General features: G+C 39.5%; 4 protein-coding genes and 1 pseudogene across 4 annotated transcripts; 1 reads left to right on the top strand and 4 right to left on the bottom strand.

Annotated features, from left to right (window-relative positions):
* LOC149116240 (uncharacterized) lies at positions 1–2,098 on the top strand. Its single transcript, XM_089282172.1, has one exon. The coding sequence runs from the start codon at positions 265–267 to the stop codon at positions 1,960–1,962; it is 1,698 nt and encodes a 565-aa protein (XP_089138298.1). The 5' UTR covers positions 1–264; the 3' UTR covers positions 1,963–2,098.
* Positions 2,099–2,389: 291 nt separating this feature from the next.
* Positions 2,390–6,161, bottom strand: LOC149116239 (uncharacterized). Its single transcript, XM_089282173.1, has 3 exons — positions 5,073–6,161; positions 4,186–4,756; positions 2,390–4,063 (listed from the first exon to the last, which is right to left on the bottom strand). The coding sequence occupies exons 1-3, from the start codon at positions 5,654–5,656 to the stop codon at positions 2,390–2,392; spliced, it is 2,829 nt and encodes a 942-aa protein (XP_089138299.1). The 5' UTR covers positions 5,657–6,161.
* A 2,102-nt stretch (positions 6,162–8,263) lies between these two features.
* LOC149116238 (melanocortin receptor 5-like) lies at positions 8,264–9,577 on the bottom strand (annotated as a pseudogene).
* Positions 9,578–16,338: 6,761 nt separating this feature from the next.
* On the bottom strand, positions 16,339–19,229 carry LOC149116237 (uncharacterized). The gene has a single exon (XM_089282171.1). The coding sequence runs from the start codon at positions 18,254–18,256 to the stop codon at positions 17,576–17,578; it is 681 nt and encodes a 226-aa protein (XP_089138297.1). The 5' UTR covers positions 18,257–19,229; the 3' UTR covers positions 16,339–17,575.
* On the bottom strand, positions 18,594–22,284 carry LOC149116236 (melanocyte-stimulating hormone receptor-like). The gene has a single exon (XM_089282170.1). The coding sequence runs from the start codon at positions 22,170–22,172 to the stop codon at positions 21,243–21,245; it is 930 nt and encodes a 309-aa protein (XP_089138296.1). The 5' UTR covers positions 22,173–22,284; the 3' UTR covers positions 18,594–21,242.
* Between the last annotated feature and the right edge of the window lie 306 nt (positions 22,285–22,590).

The following is a 22,590-nucleotide window of genomic DNA, read 5'->3' as shown; positions in this document are numbered from 1 at the left end:
TATTGTTCCGAAATTGGTCATTAGGAACAAGTTTTGGACTTTATTGTTCCGATTTATCGATCCGTTAACTATGTATTGTGTCACTGAATAGGCGTGTACAGACCTGCCTGGGCAAGTTTGGGTTGTATCTCACTGTCATGAATTTTACACAATAGTAATGAGTGTGGGCAAGCAAGGGCATGTTTTGGCAAGTTGAAACGTCCTTTTGTTTCGGCTAAGATTTAAAGGCGATTGTGCTAGCCACATGTTGTTTAAAGGGAAAAAATGAGCAAGAAGTGCAAAGTCAATTGGTCAGATGTCCAAGGAGCATCACCCAAACCAAAGCGGCTTCACTTGGAAAAGGATGAAGCAGACAGCTTTTACCATTGCCCGATACAAGAGTGTGAACATGATGGATTTCAAAGTCAGAGAGGCTGTAGAAAACACGTTAGCACTAAACACAGTTGGTTCTTTTATTTTGACGAAAGGCCCGATTCTAAACAAGTAACAAAGTCGCTGACGATTGGAAGAAATGAAGATGAGACAAGCGAGACCACAAAGCACAACGTGAAGTTACTTTCTTCATTTCCATTATCATGTAACATTGGCGAAGTATTCACGAAATGGTTGACAGGAAGTGCTGGCGGTTGTAAGAAAGATCGTGCCGCTCAACAGATAGTGACAAGGTGCTTCAAGTTTCTTAGATTTTGCTGTGAAGATGAAGAGGAGTTAACGTTTGAAGTGGTCGACTTTAGTTTGTGTTCTCCAAATCTGTTGTTTAAATTTATCGACTACTTACAAGATGAATGTAAGCTCGGTCATGGTGGGCGTTTGGGCTACATAGATGCTATTTCTGAATTGATCGACTTCAGAAAACTTCATGGCGCATCAGAAGCAGTTCTAAGAAAGTTCTCTACGACAGAGTTGTACCTCAAGAGAGCCCGAAAAACAGTTGCAAAGATGATGAGATTGCAGTGGACACGAGATTTAGACATCGAGACTCTGGAAGCAAGAGGGCACTGGGCAACAATGGAGGAGTTATTGGAGGTGGTGAAATTTCATCTGCCGCGTTACGAAAATACCGTGAAAATGTGCAAAACCAGTCCAGCCCAAGTGAACCCCTCAGACCTAACATTTGCCACAAAATTTGTAACCATGTATCTGTTCATCAAGGTGAAGAGATCGCGGCCCATGACGTACCAATATTTGACGGTGGACATGATTGCCACAGCTAAGGAAAACGGTGGATTTATCGATCAGAAAACGTTCAAGACGGCTGGAAAATATGGCTTCGATTCTTTGATTCTGACCGACGCAAACATGCACGTTCTTAACGGCTACATCTCGAACGTTAGACCGTTGCTTAAGCCCCAGTGTGATTTCGTTCTCGTCACCAGAAATGGAGGTCAGCATGGCAAACTGGGCGAAACTATGAGCAAACTGGTTTTTGATGCAATTGGAAAATACATTCATCCCACACGTTATCGCCAAATCGTCGAAACGCAAAGCCTCAATCAGCTCACTAGCGAAGAGCAAAGGTTTTTGTCTGAGGACCAGAAACACAGTTCTGCGGTTGCTAAAGTTCACTATCAAAAGCAACGATCGCGAGAAGTTGCCCTGAAGGGTCACGAGTGTCTTCAAAAACTTCAAGGTACCAAGGGTTCCGAGGTAGACGATGACGTACACGCAAGACTTGGCGGTTCAACGTCCAGCTCCGGGCCTTCAGTTGAGACAGCTCAGAATAAAAACAGCTCGACCCCCATAAAGGATACCCTGCCTAAGAGAAACTTGCACCTTCAGAGGAAAACTCGTCATGTTTTAAAATTCACGAAAGAAGAGGATGATTTTCTGAAGGAAGGGATAACTAAGCACGGGTTTGGACAGTGGACAGCTATTTTGAGAGATTCCGATTTCGCATTTCAAGACGGAAGAACGGCGGACTCTCTAAAGAAAAGGGCCGGAATGAAAATGTCGCTAGTTTGATAAAGAGACTGGAAAAGTGTGGACACTGACTTTCAATGCAAAGCTGATGGGTGTAAGCAGAGTTTGTTGTACACAAAACAGACAAAAATCAATTGCTTTATTGTAAATGCATCTTCCTGTCTCCAGACGACAGCAAACTCAACAAACATGTTATATTCTTTTGGAACTGGCCTATCGCCACTGTCAATATCACTGTAGCATAACGACTGTCTAGTTCACAGTGCTTTCAAGAACTATAATCTCTTAATGTAACTAATAGCCATAATATTTTTCCTTTAATTCACATCGTGTGCAAAATAGTCAAACGTAGCATAAGCGCAACGTGGTATTCCTTAACAATGCACACACTAATACATGTGCAAATATGAACATAGAAAGAATAAGTCGCACGCAAGCTGTCTTATTACAAGCCCATGAAACTACCAATCTACGGTTGCGTACTAGTCTGCATAAAACGAGTCAGGGTCATTTGCTTCTTGGATGGATGCGCCTGGCTTTGAAAGTGCGGCCTCTTCACTGACGTAGCTGCTACAGGGTTGTGAGCTCGAGCAATGCCTGGGGACGGTGGACAGATAGCTTCCACGTCGTCATTCGGAATGTACATTGGTGTCTTTGGTGCCGCCGACCAACATTCTTCGTCGTCTTCGTCTGAGCTCCTGCTTCTGGCAGGCAGATTTGCTGGACGCTGGCTGGGTGGGAAGACTCTCACTGGCAGCGGAGAGAACAGGTCTCGTATGAAATTCACGCAAGAACGGTCTACCAGCTCGTTGCTAAGGCAGAGCCTCTTGCGTTCTGCCAGGGCAGCCGGTAGTTTCAGCGTTCCATGACGCTCGTGATAACAGCGCAGTTTTTTGCAATTGATTTCCAGGAGACTTTGCATCACTCTTCGTTCTTCTTCGTCTCTTGGATCTTCCATTCTTTCGCTTTGCTCAGCCATTTCCTTCTCCATAGCTAAAAGCCACGGCTTCCCAAATGCTGTTCTGATCCTTTCCTGTTCCTGATCTTCTTGAAAGGCAGCGAGGTCCCTTCGAATCGGTGTGGGCAGCGGCTCGTTATGGTCGTGCGGGAGCAACGACACGTGCTCCACCGACACTCCCCTCGTTTGTAAGAAGTGTTGCCTCTTCTTATAGCACCTTTCTTCAACCCTTTTCAGCCTTTCCTTTTCAGCGAGATGACTTTCTAACATGTGGCTCAGTTGGCGGTGACGTAGAGAGCCAGGTGAGCATTGTGCCAGCCTAGCTTTCAAGGTCGTCAGGGTCTCGTCTTCATCGGAATCGCCGACATCTTCAATGGCGTCCTCTTCAGAGCTTTCTTCTCGGGATTGCGGTTCTGTCAGAAGGCCGCAACTCTGTTCTCGTCTACAATCGCCCTGGGCGGTTTCGTCGACTTCTTCGTCTATTAAAGAAACGCTCAAAATGTTGCGCAACTCCTCCTCAGGCATACCACTTTCGTGCACAGTGGGCATTGTACTGGCCTGACTGCTCGGGCTGTCTCCTACGATATTGTGCGCCCACACAATGCAATCCATAGCATGTTTCCTCAGCCACTTGCTTGCTTCAGGTTCGACACGAGGAAGACTCTTGAAGTGGTACTTGCGCAGGCGTTTGTCCATAGCTTGATTGTGAGCTGCACCAAAATCCATTTCCACCTGGCAAGTTATGTACATGGTCGCAGTGCAATGGAAACCTTGAGCCTTTTTCCACTTCGCGTCGTGCGACGTGAAGCCCCCTTGACATATGATTTTCCAGTCATCTATGTCGAGCAGGGTGGCATATGCCTCGTCTAGGAAGATAACCTCTGTCAGGTTGTCGATCATAGCCTTGTTGAAACTCTTTTGCTCCGTGACGCGAGCAATTCGGCTTAGGGGAATGATCTGAAAAACAGGTGAGAAGAGGCTGGTCTTTCCGCTGTCAGCTGAGCCAATAGCACACAGCACAGGCTGTTTGTGTTCTTTGGGACGGAACAACGCCAGGAAATCTGCACAAAACTGCCGAATTTCATCTTCTGTTAGGCTGTTCCTTAGGATTGCCTCAAAATATCTTGGCTCCGGGTCCTTGAGTCGGTCGTAGTCCACAAACGCGCGTGGAGTTGTGAGACCCTTCTGTTGAAAAGAGCCAAAACAAAAGCACATCAGACAGTGCTACAGATCGTAAAGATTGGGTTTGAAAATTTGATTGTATCTTCTTATTTAAATGTTAAAACAGTCCAGTGTATTCTTCTCACCTGAGATTCTGAGATAATCCCTTGGACGAACGACCCAGAGGAAAAGCTCCAAAACCACCCGTCTTGTACTTCGATCAGGTCTCTGTCAATCTTAATTTGGCGTATGAAAGATTTTTCTGGCTCGCTTAGTATGGGCAGAACACGTTGAATATGCTGGACCAGACGGTCTTTGAACGCTTCGTTTCCCATTAGGCTGTGGAGGAACGTTTTCATGGTACACAGATACTGGAACGTGAACTGCGATTTGGCCGCCAGTTTGTACACCTCGCCGCGATACACAGCATACTGCAGCTTTTTCATCACAATTTGTATATCGTTGCACAGGACTGTTACTGGACAGGATAGGGGTTTGTGTGGCGGATCTGGTAGTGCTGTCTGCGATGTACTTTGCAGGTTGTTATCAAATCCAAAGGTGTCTAACACGAGACCAGCTCGGCGTAATTCCGAAACGGATGCTGCCATCATCGTTTGAAAACTCTCAAGAACGACACGAAGGCGAACGACATTTTCCGTCGGCGCTGACTCTTGGGATTCTTCGTGGAAGTCACCATGAAGTTCCTCTTGCAGAGCCCTGCCAATCAAAACAAAAGGTTTTGCTTACGTAAGGCAATGCAATATCTCCCTGGTATTACTTTGTGAAAGTGAACTGCTGAAATCAAACTCGCGATGTTTTGAAAATGAGAAGATAAAAATTGATCAATTATCGATAATCGAATAACAGTCTCTTTTCACCGGGCAATGAAGCATGATTACTTTGATTTTTCAATGATGAATAGCATTTTTTACCTTTCTGACTATTTATGTTTGTTTATTATATATTTACTTTCATTAGCGTGCAATTTAACAGAAATTCAAAGAATATAAATTGGTCAAATTAATCTACTCACCCGAGGCAATGCTGGTACGATGACTCCACTAGTTGCATTAAGCAGAGGTTTTTGTGGTCCTTAAACACTTGACACAGCTGATTCAGGTTATGACAGCAGTTTTTCTTTCGTGACGCCCTTGATGCATAATATTCCAAACCGCAACTTGCGACAGCTCTTTGGATTCGAAGTGCATTAATGACCGAGCCATTGTTTGTTTGGCAAGCCACCCAGTAAGATATGGCTGGGAATGTTTGCTTTCCCGGCGATGAAAGCTGGGACGCATTGACGGGCGATTCGTCATTCGATTCGTCACTCTCTCTGGTCTCCTGCAATTGTGGCCTTTTTCGCTTCTTGCTGTCCAATGTTGACGTACTTATCGCCGAAAAAAAGAAGCAAATTTCCGCCAATTTTGACAAGGTTAAATCGCATTCGTCGCGTTTCTCGCATATCCAGTTCCATGCTCTTTCTATTTCGGCGTCGCTAACCCGCCAAACGCACTTAAAAGCAACAACCGAACACAGCTTTTCAACCCTCGCAACTATCTCGCACTCCGCCTTATCTCTTATTGCCTTGCTATTTAACTGAGAGCAAGGTTTGCTCATCTTGCCACATGAACATGAGCATGAACTGAGCCGTTTGAAGTTCTGACTACCCTTAAATACTGTTCCGTCACAAACATGAACAAATTTTCATTCTCAAACCCGCCGGAGAGAATAGCAGAGCAAATCACAGGTGAAAGATTGAGAACTCCATTTGATCACCACCAATAGCTTTGCAATATTCTTTTTCTCTAAATTCTTTCGTTGAGCTCAAAAACAAATAATGGCTTTCACCTAAACACTCCACAATACAAATCTCCAAAACAAGTTAATGCTTTAATACATTTGATGAAGAAAAGATTACATAAGCGTTATGTAACCTATCAATAACTTTGATATTTCTGACAAATTTCTTGTGGTTAGTTCCTTTTGAAAATAATAACGGAAAAAAAGCTGATAAAGTTAAACAAATGTATTCATGCGTATGTGATGTGATGAACAATAATAAGTTGATGAGGTGAATCTTACTCTGTTGTTGGCGTGTATACTGGGTATGGCGTATACTACGGATATGGCCAGAATTGATTAACAAATTTACTCAAACCCGCTATATACGCTTAAACCGGTATATACGCCAACAACAGAGAAAGATCATTGCAACAACTCATTAGCATGCAGTAGGCACATTTCACTCTGTACATGGCGTGCTTACCGGGTTTAGCGTATAAAGCGTATATGAGATGAATTAATTAACATCAACTACTACTACTACTACTACTACTACTACTACTACTACTACTACTACTACTACTACTACTACTACTACTAATAATAATAAATAAAATTAATTATTATTATTATTATTATTATTATTATTATTAGTAGTAGTAGTAGTAGTAGTTGATGTTAATTAATTCATCTCATATACGCTTTATACGCTAAACCCGGTAAGCACGCCATGTACAGAGTGAAATGTGCCTACTGCATGCTAATGAGTTGTTGCAATGATCTTTCTCTGTTGTTGGCGTATATACCGGTTTAAGCGTATATAGCGGGTTTGAGTAAATTTGTTAATCAACTCTGGCCATATCCGTAGTATACGCCATACCCAGTATACACGCCAACAACAGAGTAAGATTCACTTCATCAACTTACCTTTCATTTTTACTGTAAGTATTTTGATACTTACAGATCAAAACGTGATAGGGAACAGAAATTTTGGGAAACGATCCTTTCTTCCTTTCTTCCTTTCTTCCTTTCTTCCTTTCTTCCTTTCTTCCTTTCTTCCTTTCTTCCTTTCATCCTTTCTTCCTTTCTTCCTTCCTTCCTTCCTTCCTTCCTCCCTCCCTCCCTTCCTTCCTTTCATCCTTTCTTCCTTTCATCCTTTCTTCCTTTCTTCCTTTCTTCCTTTCTTCCTTTCTTCCTTTCTTCCTTTCTTCCTTTCTTCCTTTCTTCCTTTCTTCCTTTCTTCCTTTCTTCCTTTCTTCCTTTCTTCCTTTCTTCCTTTCTTCCTTTCTTCCTTTCTTCCTTTCTTCCTTTCTTCCTTTCTTCCTTTCTTCCTTTCATCCTTTCTTCCTTTCTTCCTTTCTTCCTTTCTTCCTTTCTTCCTTTCTTCCTTTCTTCCTTTCTTCCTTCCTTTCTTCCTTTCTTCGTTCCTTCCTTCCTTCCTTCCTACCTTCCGTCCTTCTTTCCAGCCTTCCTACCTTCCTTCCTTCCTTCCTACCTTCCTTCCTTCTTTTATTTCCTTCCTTCCTTCCTTCCTTCCTTCCTACCTTCCTTCCTTCCTTCCCTCCTACCTTCCTTCCTTCTTTTATTTCCTTCCTTCCTTCCTTCCTTCCTTCCTTGCTTGCTTGCTTGCTTGCTTGCTTGCTTCGATTCCTGTTAACTTTTTCTACATCTACTGACCAGTATATAAAGCATTGGCAGTCCATTGTGTCGGAAAAGATTTACTCACAAGTGATTTAATTCATATTCGTTATATTGGTTTCTACAGAAACGCTGGGTTGTTAGAACAGTAGGCTCAAGTAAAAGGAGTCGCCCAAAACGTTTATTTCAATTCCAGGAAATACTTCCTAAATTCTAGAAGTGCTAGAAATTTCCGGTTACCGTTATAAGTAATTTATTTCTGAACACCTGTCATATGTTTTCAAATACGAAGTTAAAGTGAACAAGTAGTAATGGCGAATGATATCATGAACATTTCAAAAAAGAACGGTTACATTTTACAATATGACATCTTAACTCGATATTTCCGTGCTTTCCTTCCTATATGGAAGAAGGGGCGTTGCAGAACCCTTGAAATCGATTGTTCCCAGGGCCATCGTTATTAATACCCGATGTGTTCGAGAAAAAGGCATATGGGAAAATGACTTCCTTGTTTGGAATAAAGCTCCTCAGCAAGGAAATTGAAGATCAACTCTTTCCAGCAATATTTTTTTAGCCTTTTACTAAAGGGAACTTTCAGCTTAAATCGACGCTAAATACACAAGGGCTAAAATTCACATGAAAAATTCCTCGGATTTAATCGCAGCTTTTTTCTCTGAAGATGACAACTACTTAGCCAGAGCTGGTTTTAAATTCCTTTTGCGCCCTTCCAGAGCACTGAGTACAAGCTGCTGTTTATTATATCCACGAAGGGCCTTGTTCATGACGACTGACAACTTTCCATCATTTTTTTTCGAGTTGGCAAACAGGTCTTCGTTTAATTCAATCCCTAATTCAGTATTTGCTCTGTATACACCCAGAATTAATGCAAACAAAAAAACAAAAAAACAAAAAAAACAAAAAAAAACGAGTGAACATCTGCGTTTTGTGTCGTTGTTGTACAAAACAACACGCTTCTGCGATGTTTAGAAGACAATAAATATATCACATATGTACCCCTGATAAACTAAACTGACTATCACTCTTAGGTTTTAGAAAATCTCAACCGTTAGCGGTCGATGTTAGGTTCTGTTTTTATTTCTTGGTAAGCTAAGAGATAATATTATTCCTCAAGAGGTTACTCGATCAACAGCAAAGAACTTGTCTGATTTCGTCTTTCACTACCTGTCTCACTTCCTCTATCTTCCAACAGTAAAGAATCGGGTTTAATGACGAGTTTAAGAAAACTAAGGTAACTGCATAACTGAAAGCGATAGAAACTGATGAAGATGGCCCGGCATGAAAGAGGACATTTAGCGATATTACCAATGGTAGATAGCAAGCGACTAACACGAATTGCAACCACATTGCAGTGGACACTGCCTTCCTGTATCGCGCTATGTTCAGTTGATTTGTTTGGTTCGGTTGTTGAACAAGGTTTTCTACTTGATGTTGATAGTGACGGAGGGTGAAGAAAATCTTTGTATAAGAGAAGGTCGAGATTACCAGACACAGTGAAACAAGTAAAATGTCATACCATGAAATTATGGGCGAATTCCAAAAGAGGCTGACTGTTGAAGCAACAGTGGTAACAACCCAAAAGGTGATAATGATCAAATAGGCTCGCTTGAAAGTTACAACTTGTTTGTATCTCAGTCCCAATAACAAGGCGAGAAGTCTGTCCATGCTTTTTGCAGTCAGTGTCCACAGAGACACTCCAGACAAAATATAGCCCGTTGCAGAAAATGCGACAGCTACGTGGCGGCAAATATTCCAATGTTCATTCACTACAGTCACCAACAGGGTAATGTACAGAGGCCCTACAATAAGACCAAGACAGAGATCTGTTGTTGCAAGGTTGCTTAACAAGAGTTTGGATGCGGATGAAGCGAAGACTCCTTACGGAGAGCGGCTAGGATCAGCGCATTTTCAAGAAATGCAGTAACCGACAGAAAAACGTTTAAAGCTGAGATAAATGTCAACTGGCCGTGTGTTTCACCAGATGTATCTGGTGAGCAGTATAATTGTTTGACCATAGTGAAAGTGCTATGCTTTTCGTCGTCAGAAACGTTTGCTGGCACCATTTTTCTGCAGCAATATGACTATATGTACTGGCGTGAATTTAACTGCTGCCTGGAATGCCTTGATCAAAGTTCATGCTTTTTGAATTTTGCCAAACATGCCATCCATGAATTCTTAATTAGGTTAAATTAAGCCTAACTAGCCAGGCAGATGGTTTTACCAAATTTAGAGAGTAAAGCCCCGGCCAAACGATCGCAACATTTCAACCCAACATATCGCAACATTGTTGGGCGCAACATGTTGCATGCGTTTGGCCACCCTGTTGCGACGTGTTGCGACATGTTGCGACATGTTGGGTGTTGTTGGCTTAAATTTGAAACTGGTCAAATTTTTCATGCAACGTTTGTGGATGTTGCATGATGTTGTAGTCGTTCGGCCAGGTTCGTGCAACAATGTTGCACCCGGGCATGCGCACTAGTTCGATTTTCAATACCCAACATGTCGCAACACGTCGCAACACGTCGCAACAGGGTGGCCAAACGCGTGCAACATGTTGCGCCTAACAATGTTGCGATATGTTGTGCTGAAATGTTGGGATCGTTTGGCCGGAGCTTGCAAATGCTGGGCCAATAATGTTGCGACATGTTGTGTTGATATGTTGCGCTTGTTTGGCCGTGGCTTAAAACTGTGCATGTTTTGAAAGACGACAATGATGTGAACAAATAGTTATGGCGACTGATATCATAAACATTACAAAACCAGAACAGTTTGAAGAAAGTTTGTATTTTACGATTTTAATTTGATCGCTCCGAGCTCTTTTTCTTGCACGTAGGAAAAAGGAGACGTTCAAAACCCTTGAAGGCCAATGTTCACAACGTCATCCATAGCCCCGATGATCTTCGCAAAAAAGGAATCTCAGGAAAAAACTTCATTATTTGGAATTATAAAGTTCCTCCGTCTGCATCAGCAATTTATAATACGATCGGCATCCAAAAACCGCAACGCAGCCCTCTTATTGTACTTAGTATTAGCCTATCGTATTCCAATTGCGTTTGAATAATGCACTCCGACAAGAAAACATGAAAATTATCCTGTCTTTTTTGATCTTTTTATCCACAATTACAAACAAATCTTCACTGCAAATTTCCGCTAGAAAATTGAATCTACAACAATGATTTTTTTTTCGTTGTTACTCCTACCGGCAAACACGTGCACCACCGTCAATATACAATAAACTAAACTCAGCATCAGCTTTAAAAGAATCTCATCTGTTAGTAATTATCATTCTTATTTTATGTTAAGTTTTGTCGTTGTTTTTCTTGGCGGCTAGACGATCATTTTTCATTCCAACCACAAAACCATGCACATAATAGAAAATGTGAAAGAATGCGCTACTTCAATGTTTAGAAGACCAAAACTATAACACAAAAACCAAGAAACTAAACTTACTATCACTCTTATCACTCAACCCAAAGAAAAACCGTCATTTTTTGGAAGACGACGTTTAAGTGAACAAATAGTACTGAATAACGACTGATATCATGTCATGAATATCGCGTGTACAAAACATCGTTTTCAATACCCTGATGTCTTCGAGAAAAAGGCATATGGGAAAATAACTTCCTCGTTTGGAATAAAGCTCCTCTGCAGGGAAACTGTATGAAGATCAATACTCTTTATTAATTTGTTTCACGGGCCCTTTTACGTAAGGGAGAGTTTCTGTTAAGTCGACATAAATACACAACAACTAATTCAAATGAACAACTTCTTGCTCTTTCTCTAGAAATAACTCCTTTGCCAGAGCTGGTTTTTATTTCATTTTCCGCGTCTTTCAAAACACTGAGTACACGATGCTGCTTTTCATATCCAAAGTCTTGTTCACAATGACTGACAACTTTCCATTCTTTTATTTCTAAGCTGACAAACAGGCCTCCGTGTAATTTACTCAGTAATTCAATATTTGCTGTATGTATACTCAAAATTAATGAAAACGAAAAACACGAGCGAACATCTGCGAGCAGTCAGAAATTCTAGCTTAGTAAAATACTTCTTGAGTGCCAAATTAAAAATTTCTCTTTGATGTTCTCCTTTTCTGACTCCATGAATTCAGATATTCTTTGAATTCTCAAATTACTCGTCAACAGCTAAAGGTGGAAACCCGAGCAAAACACTCAAATAAACTATTTTCCTTTAGAAATTAAGAGTAATTGTCGCTAAAAATCAACGAAATCGTGGCCACGGTTGAAAAATCGATTTTATTTTGCCAATTTGAAAGCCTAGGAAATCAATCTGAAATTTTACACTTTTCAGCTTCTTGCTACACAGACGTTTACATCGCTGTGAAACGTTCTCAACTTTAAATATATACATTGAATCTTCCCTAATCAAGACAGAGTGATTATTTTCTTTTCTTGTGTTTTCCTAGCGAACTGAGCCTGAGTATATCCGGGACGGCTAAAACGCACTATTCGCAGCCAGAACTGGACTTCCTTGCTTCTGGCTAGTCATTGATCATGAAAACTCTTAACACAAGGACTGGTGTGTTGGTTTTTATCTGGTCAGACTGATTTCAAAGTACACTGAAGCCTACAAGTGTACATATAAGTCATAGAATACGGCCTGTTATCATTGGGGAGAGTTTCTGGCTCTCTGTTCATCAAGAACTTCGTCACTGGCTTGAGCACTGACAGGGAAGAACTGTTCTGAATCTTCTAGTAAATTCATGGACTTGAATGAATTTATTCCCATTTGTCGTGTGGATTATCTCCACAGATCCTTAAGTTGCATGAAACAACTTCCAGACCTGTACCTAATCAGGAGCGGGTCATGGGCTCCTGACCCAATCAAGTATTGGTAGCCGTAACAAATTACTTAACTTAAACCACCAGTTTGATGTAAAAATTAAATCGCTGAACCTTCTCCAGCCCTAGAGGGAGCTAAAACCTACAAGTATCTTGGCATTGATTTGAATGAGAGCTTATCGTGGGACTCCCACATTGGCAATATTGTCAAAAAAGCATCTGCCGGTCTCGGGGCTATCAAACGTGTCAGGGATTTGGTTCCCCATGAGACTCTTATTATGATCTATGAAGCTCTCTTCCAACTTATTGTAGCCCTATATGGGGCAACATAGGTTTGTGTCATTCTGAGAAACTCCAAAAACTACAAAATAGGGCTGCGCGTTTAATTACTTTTTCTGACTTAAATATAAGAACTTCCACTTTACTCAGTGACCTCGGCTGGGATTCTTTGGAGCGATGGCGTTCTGAGCAACTAGGAATTATTCTGTTTAATGCCCCCCATAATCCTTCTCCGACTAGTTTGAATGGAGTTTAAGTCCACATCCAGTGTTCGCTCACACAATCTAAGAAATTCAAAATACAACCTTTTCGTTCCTAGACCGAATACTGACGCAGGCAAAAGAAGTTTTCAATATCGCGGTTCTGTTCTCTGGAACAGCTTGTCTTTGTGTGCTAAGATACAGCCCACTCTTTTATATAATCAAGATTATATCACGATAGCTAATCATTATACAGGATAGTTTTCAATAGTTTTTAGTATAATTCTGTGCATAAAATTAATTTAGTTACATTAGATAATTTAATTAGTTACGTAAGCAAGGCTCGATGGAAGAGCGTGTTATATATAAACAATAGCCCCCATTCGGCGCGAAAATATGCTCGGATATTTGTCCGCGGACATTATCTGTTCCGAGAAGCGAAGAGTTTTCCGAGAGCGTAGCTCGAGGAAAACCGTGAGCTTCGCGCGCAGTTTTGAAAATTGGGGAATATTCTCGGATATTCCCCAGTTTCAGCTGGGTAATATTCGGTCACGTGACGCGTTTAGACCAATCGCGCGCGAGCGAAAATATTTGATGGATTACAAAAATTGATACCGCGGATAAATAAAGAACACCTACCTACCTACCTACCTACCTACCTAACTAACTAATGAGATTGTCATTTCCAAGAATTTTCTTGGTTTCTCGAAAAAAATCTGAAGGACTTTAAGTGGCTTTTGATATCCTTGTTACACTCCAGGTTACACTGTAACTGCATTCGATAACGCCACAAATTCCACCATATTGAAGAACTTACTCGCGCAGCATCGTCTTTTCGCCATGTCTCTAACTCCTCCAGCTCACTCTGATTGATCTTTGATAAGTGTGTTGTTCGTTTGGGTATCGATACAACATTAGTCGTAGGAGCAGATAGCCTACATACATACATATATACATACACTTTGTTTCAACTCGAATTACCAGAGTAGCTCTATTGAGCTAATATCTTCGAGAAAAAATAAAATGAAATAAGAATAAATAAATCAATTAAATTATTAAAATACAATAATTAAAACTACTACTAATACAATAAGTATAACTACTAGTAAAAGTTCATTTTCTTTATGACTGTCTTAAAATCTTTAAATGATGTTATTGTTCTCATACTGTCTGGGAGCGAATTCCAAATTTTTGCAGCTTGATATCGGATGCACTCAAGTCCATAACTTGTTGTTCTTGGTATACGTAAGGTCAGAATATTCTTTTCTCTTAATAAATAACTGGAGTTACAAAAAACGAATAGTTCTTTTAGATATCCAGGATACGTAGCAACAAATAATCTCTTGAAAACTACCGTAGGAATTTTGTGAAGTCTTCCAGTGTATAAGGATGCTATCTTTGCTTTCTTTAAGAGTTCATCATAACTAAACAATGAATCATTAAAAATAAATCGTAAAATACCTTTGTTCAAAGACTTCAGTTTGTCACAATTTCTAGTTCCAGAAAAATCCCAAAGGCCCGCGTCGCACTAAAGCCAATTTTGTTTATTTAAAACATTTCCAATTTTTGGCGAGGAAAAAAATTCGCAAAAATTTCGCAAGTTCCAAATTTTGGCAGTGGTCGCATTAGGCCAACATGCTGGAACCAAAACGTTACTGATTAAAATATACGTAACAAGTAATCATGCGAGAGTTTAACTCTTCCCAGATTTTTATCCACGCTATGTGTTCTTATAAGTAATTATAACCATTTAACTGTCTAAGAATATAAGAATAATTAGTAGTAGTATAAGAAATAACTGAAAAAAGCGTCAGATGGACCGGGTAAAAAATGATTTTGTCCCGCCATCGCAAGCGTCAAACTGGACTAGCCGTCAAAGTTATTTTCTCGCCGTAATTTTATCCAGGTATGTTTTAAAAAAATATGACAGTTAAATGGTTAAAATAACAAAATTGTTTGCTTTGCCAAAATTTGGAAGCTTCCGAGGCAGCAGTTCGGCCTCTTTGGAGATTGGCGAAATTTTGGCAATCCGCAAAAATTTGGCAAGTTTTTGAAACTGGGGTCGAACTTATTTTACGCTACTTGTTGACAGATTTATTACTTATACAAACAAAATTGGCTCTAGTTCGAGCCGGGCCTAAGAGAGCAATATTGAAGGTGTGGTAGGATAAAAGCCTTGTATAAACGTAGCATGACATTTCTGGTAATGATATTTTTAAATCTCTTGAGAACACTGAGTTGTTTGTTAACCTTCTCACATATCTGTGAGATGTGACGATTAAAGCTCAAAATCCTTGTCAATAGTTACACCCAATAAATCAATTGAATTCTTAACGGGAAAAGCGAATTCTTTTTTTTTTTTTTTTTTTTTTTTTTTCGTAATTACTGATCGCGCCAAGCACCATTGCCTGGTGCTTGTCTGGATTTACAATCATGCCATTTCGCTCATACCAATTAGCAATTCCAATTTCGTGTTCCAGCCGTATGTTTAGTGTTTAGTTTATCCCTATTTAAACTACTGTGCAAGTGCCTCACGTTCGACTTATGAATCAAATCTCAAACGTTTAAATAAACTTCAGCGACGAATCATTAGGATAATTTCGAGAGATACTGATCCTATTTTTGTGAGGTTAGCCCCGGCCGGACGTACAAGGAGGGAGAGATGGATGCCACCCACCCATAGGGTGTTTTCAAATTTTTGAAAAGACGATTCACTCTAAGGGGCTGAAACATTCAGTAGCTGTTCATTCATCCTCTGCCAAAATTTTGATACGTCAGTTGTGTGTCCATCATTTTTGACGCTGCCATGGCAACCACAAATTTTATGTAGGTTTGGCCAAAAATCAACTTTTTTGACATCATTCTGTACCTTTATCCAGTTTTCTTCATCAAACTTCCGAAATTCGCGAATTTGTGCATTTCACAAACATTTGGCTTGATTATGCATTAATTCTGTTATTTCTTGACTTTTAAGAAAAGAGTGAAATACAAGATGGCGGATCATATGACGTCATAACCAACAAAAATGGTATCATCTCGTAGAGCAAACGCAGGGCTATTTAATGAGTGTAAATTTATTTTACTGTGCCTAACAGATCGAAAATCCAGAGGGGGGTTCCATCAACCCCGCCCCCGCTCCCCTTGTACCTCGGCGGGGGTATGAGTTAGCTTGTACGTCCTAGGGTTAATAATCCTTAAATTTGAAAACATTATTAAACTTCAAATAGGTAAATTTATGTACCTTTACAAAAATCGCCTTCTTCCGGAAAGTTTCACCGAGATGGTTTTACTTAACTGCGACGAACATAAATACAATACTAGGGCTAAGAATTCTCTCCGTTTGCCCTACTGTAGGAAAAATGTACAAACATTCTCTTTCCGTTTTCAAGGCCCCAAATTTAGGCCTCACGGAATGGTATGCAGTACATCAGCAGGAAAAAATTTATGACATGCGCAGTCGAACCGTTTCTCGGGAACACTTGCTCCAGTCAAATTATTGTAAACTTTTTGGCTGAATATCGTCTTCCGACGCGAAGTTTTTGGCCCATAGACGTGCAAAGAAGGAAGAATGGGACACAGCTGAAAGTTCTACCGTTTTAATTTTTTCTCTTTCGTCGCGTAAGTGGCAGAAATACGTATTTTTTTACTTTTTTGCCGTCCTCAGCGGGCAGAGGCGGTGATATCAAAAAACCGAAACGGTGAAATTCGAGATTTGCCTTCTAGTTTCCTGGATAATGAAGGTCTAGAGGCCTAGACAGCTTGCTCTTGAAGTTATTTCAACTTTTTCCCCGCTCGCCCAAGATATTGTAGTGGAATAAATATCGAATGTACTAAGCGCACGGAGACAGCTTGGGAGATGTTAAATTCGAGGCTACGAGAGGTGAGTTCACGCTCCATTCTTTCAGGTAAATACCCCCTGCTAGTATTGATTAGTAAGCCACAACAACTGTTTGGTATTCCAGTAATGATTTTTTTCCAACATAATAGGCACTTTCATTTTTAATGATCTGAATAAAGGTGGTCTTGTTTAGACATCCCGCTGTTGATAATATTTTCATGATATTTTGGGAGGGAATAAAATTATTCAGTCTATTGTGCGTTTTATCAGTTACATCAGGTTTTAATAAACAGTGCTCTGCTTTACATTCCACTATATTAAGTTACTTTCGATTCCTTTCAACCTTGTTTTTTCTCTCATGCAACATGGTACCTCATGTACACTAGTACACTGCTTTATGTTATTTTATTTTATACAAGCTACACTCTTGTGTAATTTTAAGCAAACTTTTCGTTAAAAATTAGCAATACTGACATTTTTGCTGTGAAAATTAGGCAGCTTACTTATCATGCTAGTTTTAAACAACTGCCCCATATGAATGATAATGAAAAACTATGATGTATGTTCAAATACATTGTAAACTGCCGACTGTACAACTTTACAGCAATCATGCATTATAATCACTCAGAAGTATTTTTATATTCACATTCACTGTAAACTGCTGACTGTACAACTCTACAGTAATCATGCATTACATTATAATCACTCAGAAGTATTTTGATATTTATGATCACTATTATTTACACTGCAACAATTTGTATTTTACAAATGGTTAAGACTCCCCGCAAACTATTACTTTATCTGAATCTCAGATAGAACATAGTTGAAGCACATTTGTTTAGTATGAAATTGTTACAATTGAAAATAATCTTTTCACGAAAATACATTTTTAGAAAGAGTCACCCCATATTTGACTTTCATTCTTCTTGCATAGGTAACTGGGTGGTATGCATGTCCAAAGTGGATGGAAGATCAATGTTCAAAGACTGTACAATGTTTGGCAGGTTTTGTACGAAGAACTGGCATTCTCGTGGACATATGACCTGGGTTTATTGATCTCTGGGCACCAGGTGTGGACACCTACAATGTGCCGCTCTTCACCACCTTTGTTGGAGTCATCACTCCATAAATGGAAATCATATTGGCTACTTGCAAATCTTTTGCATAATATCAGTTTATCGGCTTCCCCTAATAGGATATTCCAGTCTGCCAGTGTGGATGGCGAGACAACAACATTTGTTGGGGGGCTACAGTTGAATAAAATACTGAAAATTAGATGTAATGCAATGAGTGTCTTTTGGCTAGAAAGCAAACATGCATGCTGTAAATATCTCATGCAGGCCATAAACACGACTGTTCTATGATTTGTTCCATTTTTGCCATGAGAAAATGTATCCACAAGGGAATACCTAGGTTTCTTTACATTTTCATCATTTTCCTTTAATTGTCTTTTCAGCTTTGTGGAAGCAGATTTTGTCCCTCGTAGTTTGTTACCGACTTGTTCCGTTTTCAATTCAGTAGACTTCAAAGTTCTTTCACGCTTCTTTGCTTCACGTTGTAACTTCAAGACATCTTTCCTTAGGTCATTGTTAATTCTTCTCAAAAATACTGTAAATATGAAACTATCGATATTGCCGTTGACCTTATTTTGAAACATCATCCCAAATTTTCCATCAAAAAACCCGACCTTAAGAAATTGTTTTCATTTGCCACATCCGAGACTCATTTTCTTTTCAATGGTAAATTTTATGATCAAGTCGATGGGGTAGCTATGGGCTCCCCTTTAGCACCTATTTTAGCTAATCTTTTTCTTGGATTTCACGAAGAAACATGGCTAAATAATTTTAACAAGGCCGACATCTTACTCTATAGGCGTTATGTTGACGATACTTTTTGCGTCTTTAAAAATGAGCGGGATGCCATGTCTTTCTTTGAATTCATCAATTCTCAACATCCCAACATCAAATTTACTTTCGAGAAACAGAACGACGGTAAACTTTCCTTTTTGGATGTTCTGATTGACAACTCTTCGCATGACTGCGTTTTTTCAGTTTTTCATAAAAAAACCTACACTGGTCTCTTAACAAATTTTTTTAGTTTCACTCCGTTTCGCTATAAAATTGGCCTTGTCCGTACTCTCATTGACCGAACTTATAAAATCAACAACACTTCTTCCGGTTTTGAAAACGATCTGATCAAGCTTTCGGACACTCTAAAACGTAACTCGTTTCCTTCACACATCATTGAAAAAACCTTCAAGCGGTATCTTAACAAGCCTTCTGATCAAAAAAGCCGCAACGTTAATGATGAAAACAATATACGCTATTTTAAGCTTCCTTTTATCGGCCAGTACTCTAGAATAACGGAACTCAAACTACGGCAATTACTTAAACGTTTTTGTGAAACGGATCTTAATATCAAATTAGTTTTTACTTCTTTCAAAATCAAGAATATGTTCAGTTTTAAAGATCGTACTCCTGATGCTCTAAAATCCATGGTAGTTTATCAATTTACTTGTGCGGGATGTAATTCCTGTTATATTGGTGAAACCAGTCGCCATTTTTCTACCAGGATTAAAGAACATACAGTAAGCGATAAAAACTCGCATATTTTTAAACATCTTTCTCAATTTTCTTCATGCAGGGCATGTGCACACCTTCTTGTTTTCGCATCTTAGACTCAGCGAATAGCTCTATTGATCTTAAACTTAAAGAAGCCTTTTATATTAGTAAGAACAAACCTGACCTTAACAAACAGTTACATCACTTCAACACCTTTTTAACTCTGTAATTTCCGTTTCCACTGTTTTGTAATGCATATTGTAAATAATTTATTCATATTTTGTAGTATATAACTTGTGTCACGTATCATTAGTCACTCTATTAAACTGAAGATGGCATAAGCATGCCGAAACATGTCTTTAAAAACTGTTGTACGTTTTATGCAATATTTATCATTATTGCTAGTATTACGACCTTATGAAAATGTCATTATTAAAAACTGTTCCTTGCCATGATAAATAGGGCCTTACAAGTTTTATGAGAGTACAAACTTGTATTTTCTGTTATTTAAATAATAAATTTAAGGATAGAAAAACTTAGGTATACAGTGTACTTGTGTGGATTTCTGAAAGTTACTGTTTCCTCAGCGGTCCGCTTATATCGAGTCGAGGTGTTGACTTGCTAATTTACAAAACGAAAGGCAGACAAACCCTTTGGGGAAAAAAATGCATTCTCACAAAATTTACGACTAGACTAAAATTTGTCGGTCGCTTTTGGTTAAAAGGCTGTTTTTTTTTTTTTTTTACATTAACCTACGAAAGTACCTGAAGTACTGGCGTAATATACGAAAGCCGGCCGGCCACACAAAATTAAAAATAACCTAAATATCTATCCAATTTTGAACATTTTGCAATGGTTCGAGCAAGCAGACTTTTTTAAAAGAGCATTTAGCTGCGATTCAAATCTGGTTTACTGCGTACCCAGCTATGAAGGAGCCCTCTTTTTGCGAAGCGGTGATATCCAGTCCAGAGTATGTTATTAAATTTTTGTCTGCTTCGGAACTCGGCGTCCAACTCGATCGCCAAAATCGCCGCTTCAAGTTTGGTATATAGACACAAAGCCGTGTCCTATGTGACCATACCATTTAGTTTGCTTCATTTTACAAACTTTTTAAAACTATTTTCCTTTTAAGTATTCCTTGACCCCTTGTAGTGGTAATATATTATTACGTTAAATAAGTTTGAATTTAAAAGTTTTAATGACAACATCGAAACTCGCATTTATTGACATCGCCACGAATTTTTAATGTGTTTGCGGGAAAGCGGCTTTTACTGGTAATTCAGAAACGTTACGAAACACTTTTTAGGAGATTTATAGACGGCTTGATGACTACTTGAGCAGACACTTACCTATACTTCGTCGTAGAGTTTGTGTTGTCCTTTTCAGGCCGGCACTTTCACACTGTAGGCGTTTACAGTCCCGCTCGAGTTTGTCGATTTTTTCCTCGCTCGACAGGTTTTTCAATTCTTCGCGGACACTGCTTGCAGCTATTTTTTTTCACGTTTTCATTGGTAATTTCTTTCTTCTTCTTTACTGACGGTTGATTTAACCGGGAAAAATGACTGCCGTGAACTCTTTTTCGTCCCATCTGCTCGACATTTTGTTGCAATTTCAAAATAATTTGCTTGAGTGAGCTTGAATGTAAACATTGGCGAGTCGAGCCCGCGTATTCCTAGGAACAGCAGTTTCCCAAAAAAAGTACTCTGCGCATGTCTCAAAAACTTGGGCATCAGGGGTCCAAGGGGGAGGATACCGTTCCGTGAGGCCTAAAATTATTTAATTCTCTCAGCACTGAAATTCAAAATGCCTCTTATTTTTGCTGTATTCACCTCTAAACGTTCGTCACCTTTCTTGGTATTAGTAAATTTTACTTCTCTTAGTGTGCTTGAGTGTGCTTTTCTTGATTATTTTGCGTGCCGATGGCAGCATTTTTGTTCTCTTTTTAAGACTTAATTACTCAAGGTAATCCTTTACATAAGCCTTATTGGCTTCTCCGGGCTTCCTTGCATGCCTATAAAATACATTGATGTGTTTTTTTATATTTATAAATGGCAAAAATAAAACAAGAAACAATAGCTCATTCGATCAACAGCAAAGTACTTGTCTGATTGTGTCCTTCACTGTTTGTCTCACTCCGTCGATCTTCCAACAGTAAAGAATCGGGTTTAATGACGAGTTTAAGGAAACTAAAGTTAATGTATAACTCCAGATGAGAGAAACAGATGAAGATGGCCTCAAATGAAGAACCACAGTTACCAAAAATAATGGTAGATAGCAGACGACTAACATGAACTGCAGCCACAGTGCACTGGACACTGCCTTTTTGTATCGCGCTATGTTCAGTTGATTTGTTTGGTTCGGTTGTTGAACATGGTCTTGCAGTTGATGTTGATGATGACGGAGGGTGAAGAAAATCCTCGTGTAACAGAAGACCGAGGTTACCAGACACAGTACGATAACTATCATGGCATACCATGACCCTATAAGGGAATTCCAAAAGCTCTCCATTGTTGAAAAGGCAGTGGACAACACGTAAAAGGTAATAGTGATCAAGTAGGTCCGCTTCAAAGTTACAACTTGTCTGTATCTCAGTCCCAACAACAGGGCGAGAAGTCTGTCCACGCTTATTGCAGTCAGTGTCAACAGAGACACTGCATACAAGCTACGGCCTGTAATAGAAACTGCGACTGCTACGCGGCAACAAATATCCCAATGTTCTTTCACTACAATCACCAACAAAGTCACGTACAGAGGCTCCACAATAAGACCAACACAGAGATCTGTTGATGCAAGGCAACGAAGCAAAAGTTTGGAAGGCGGATGAAGTGAAGACTCTTTGCGAAGAGCAACTAGGATCAAAGCATTTCCAAGAAATGCCGTAATGGACAGAAAAGCGTTTAAAGCTGAGATAAATGTCAACTGGCCGTGTATTCCAGCAGTTTTATTTGACGAGCAGTATAGTACAATCATAAAAGTGTCCTGCTTTTCGTCTCCGGAAACGCTTTCTGTAGCCATTACGGTAGCGCTGCAATAGGTTTGCAATTGTCGTTGTTGGTGTGAAAGCTGGCTGGGGAGTGCATTGTTCAAAATTATCCACGCTTTTTAATTTGCTAAACTTGTCATCCATGAGTTATCAATTTGGAAAATTAACAATTTAACCAGCCGAGCAGATGGTTTTTTTTCCAAAGACTGCATGACTTTTGTTTTCTACAAATTAAAAATATCGATATAAGAACAAAAATATAAATTTATAATCCAACTACTGGGCTTGAAGCTCGTGTTTTTAATTTCAGAAAAAAATTCTTACATTCTGGAAACGGTCGGGTTCTATGATAAGAAATTTATTCTTCAACCCAAGGTAAACCTGTCATGCTTTCAAACACTTTAGAGCAACCATCCCGAAATTTCGCCTGGAGATGTGCAAAATGAAAAA

This window comes from Orbicella faveolata, unplaced genomic scaffold (genome assembly GCF_042242905.1).
Source record: "Orbicella faveolata isolate gen_17 unplaced genomic scaffold, um_ofav_v1 contig_12, whole genome shotgun sequence".
In the NCBI taxonomy this organism is placed as follows: Eukaryota; Metazoa; Cnidaria; class Anthozoa; order Scleractinia; family Merulinidae; genus Orbicella; species Orbicella faveolata.
This window is presented reverse-complemented; position numbering and strand designations above follow the sequence as displayed.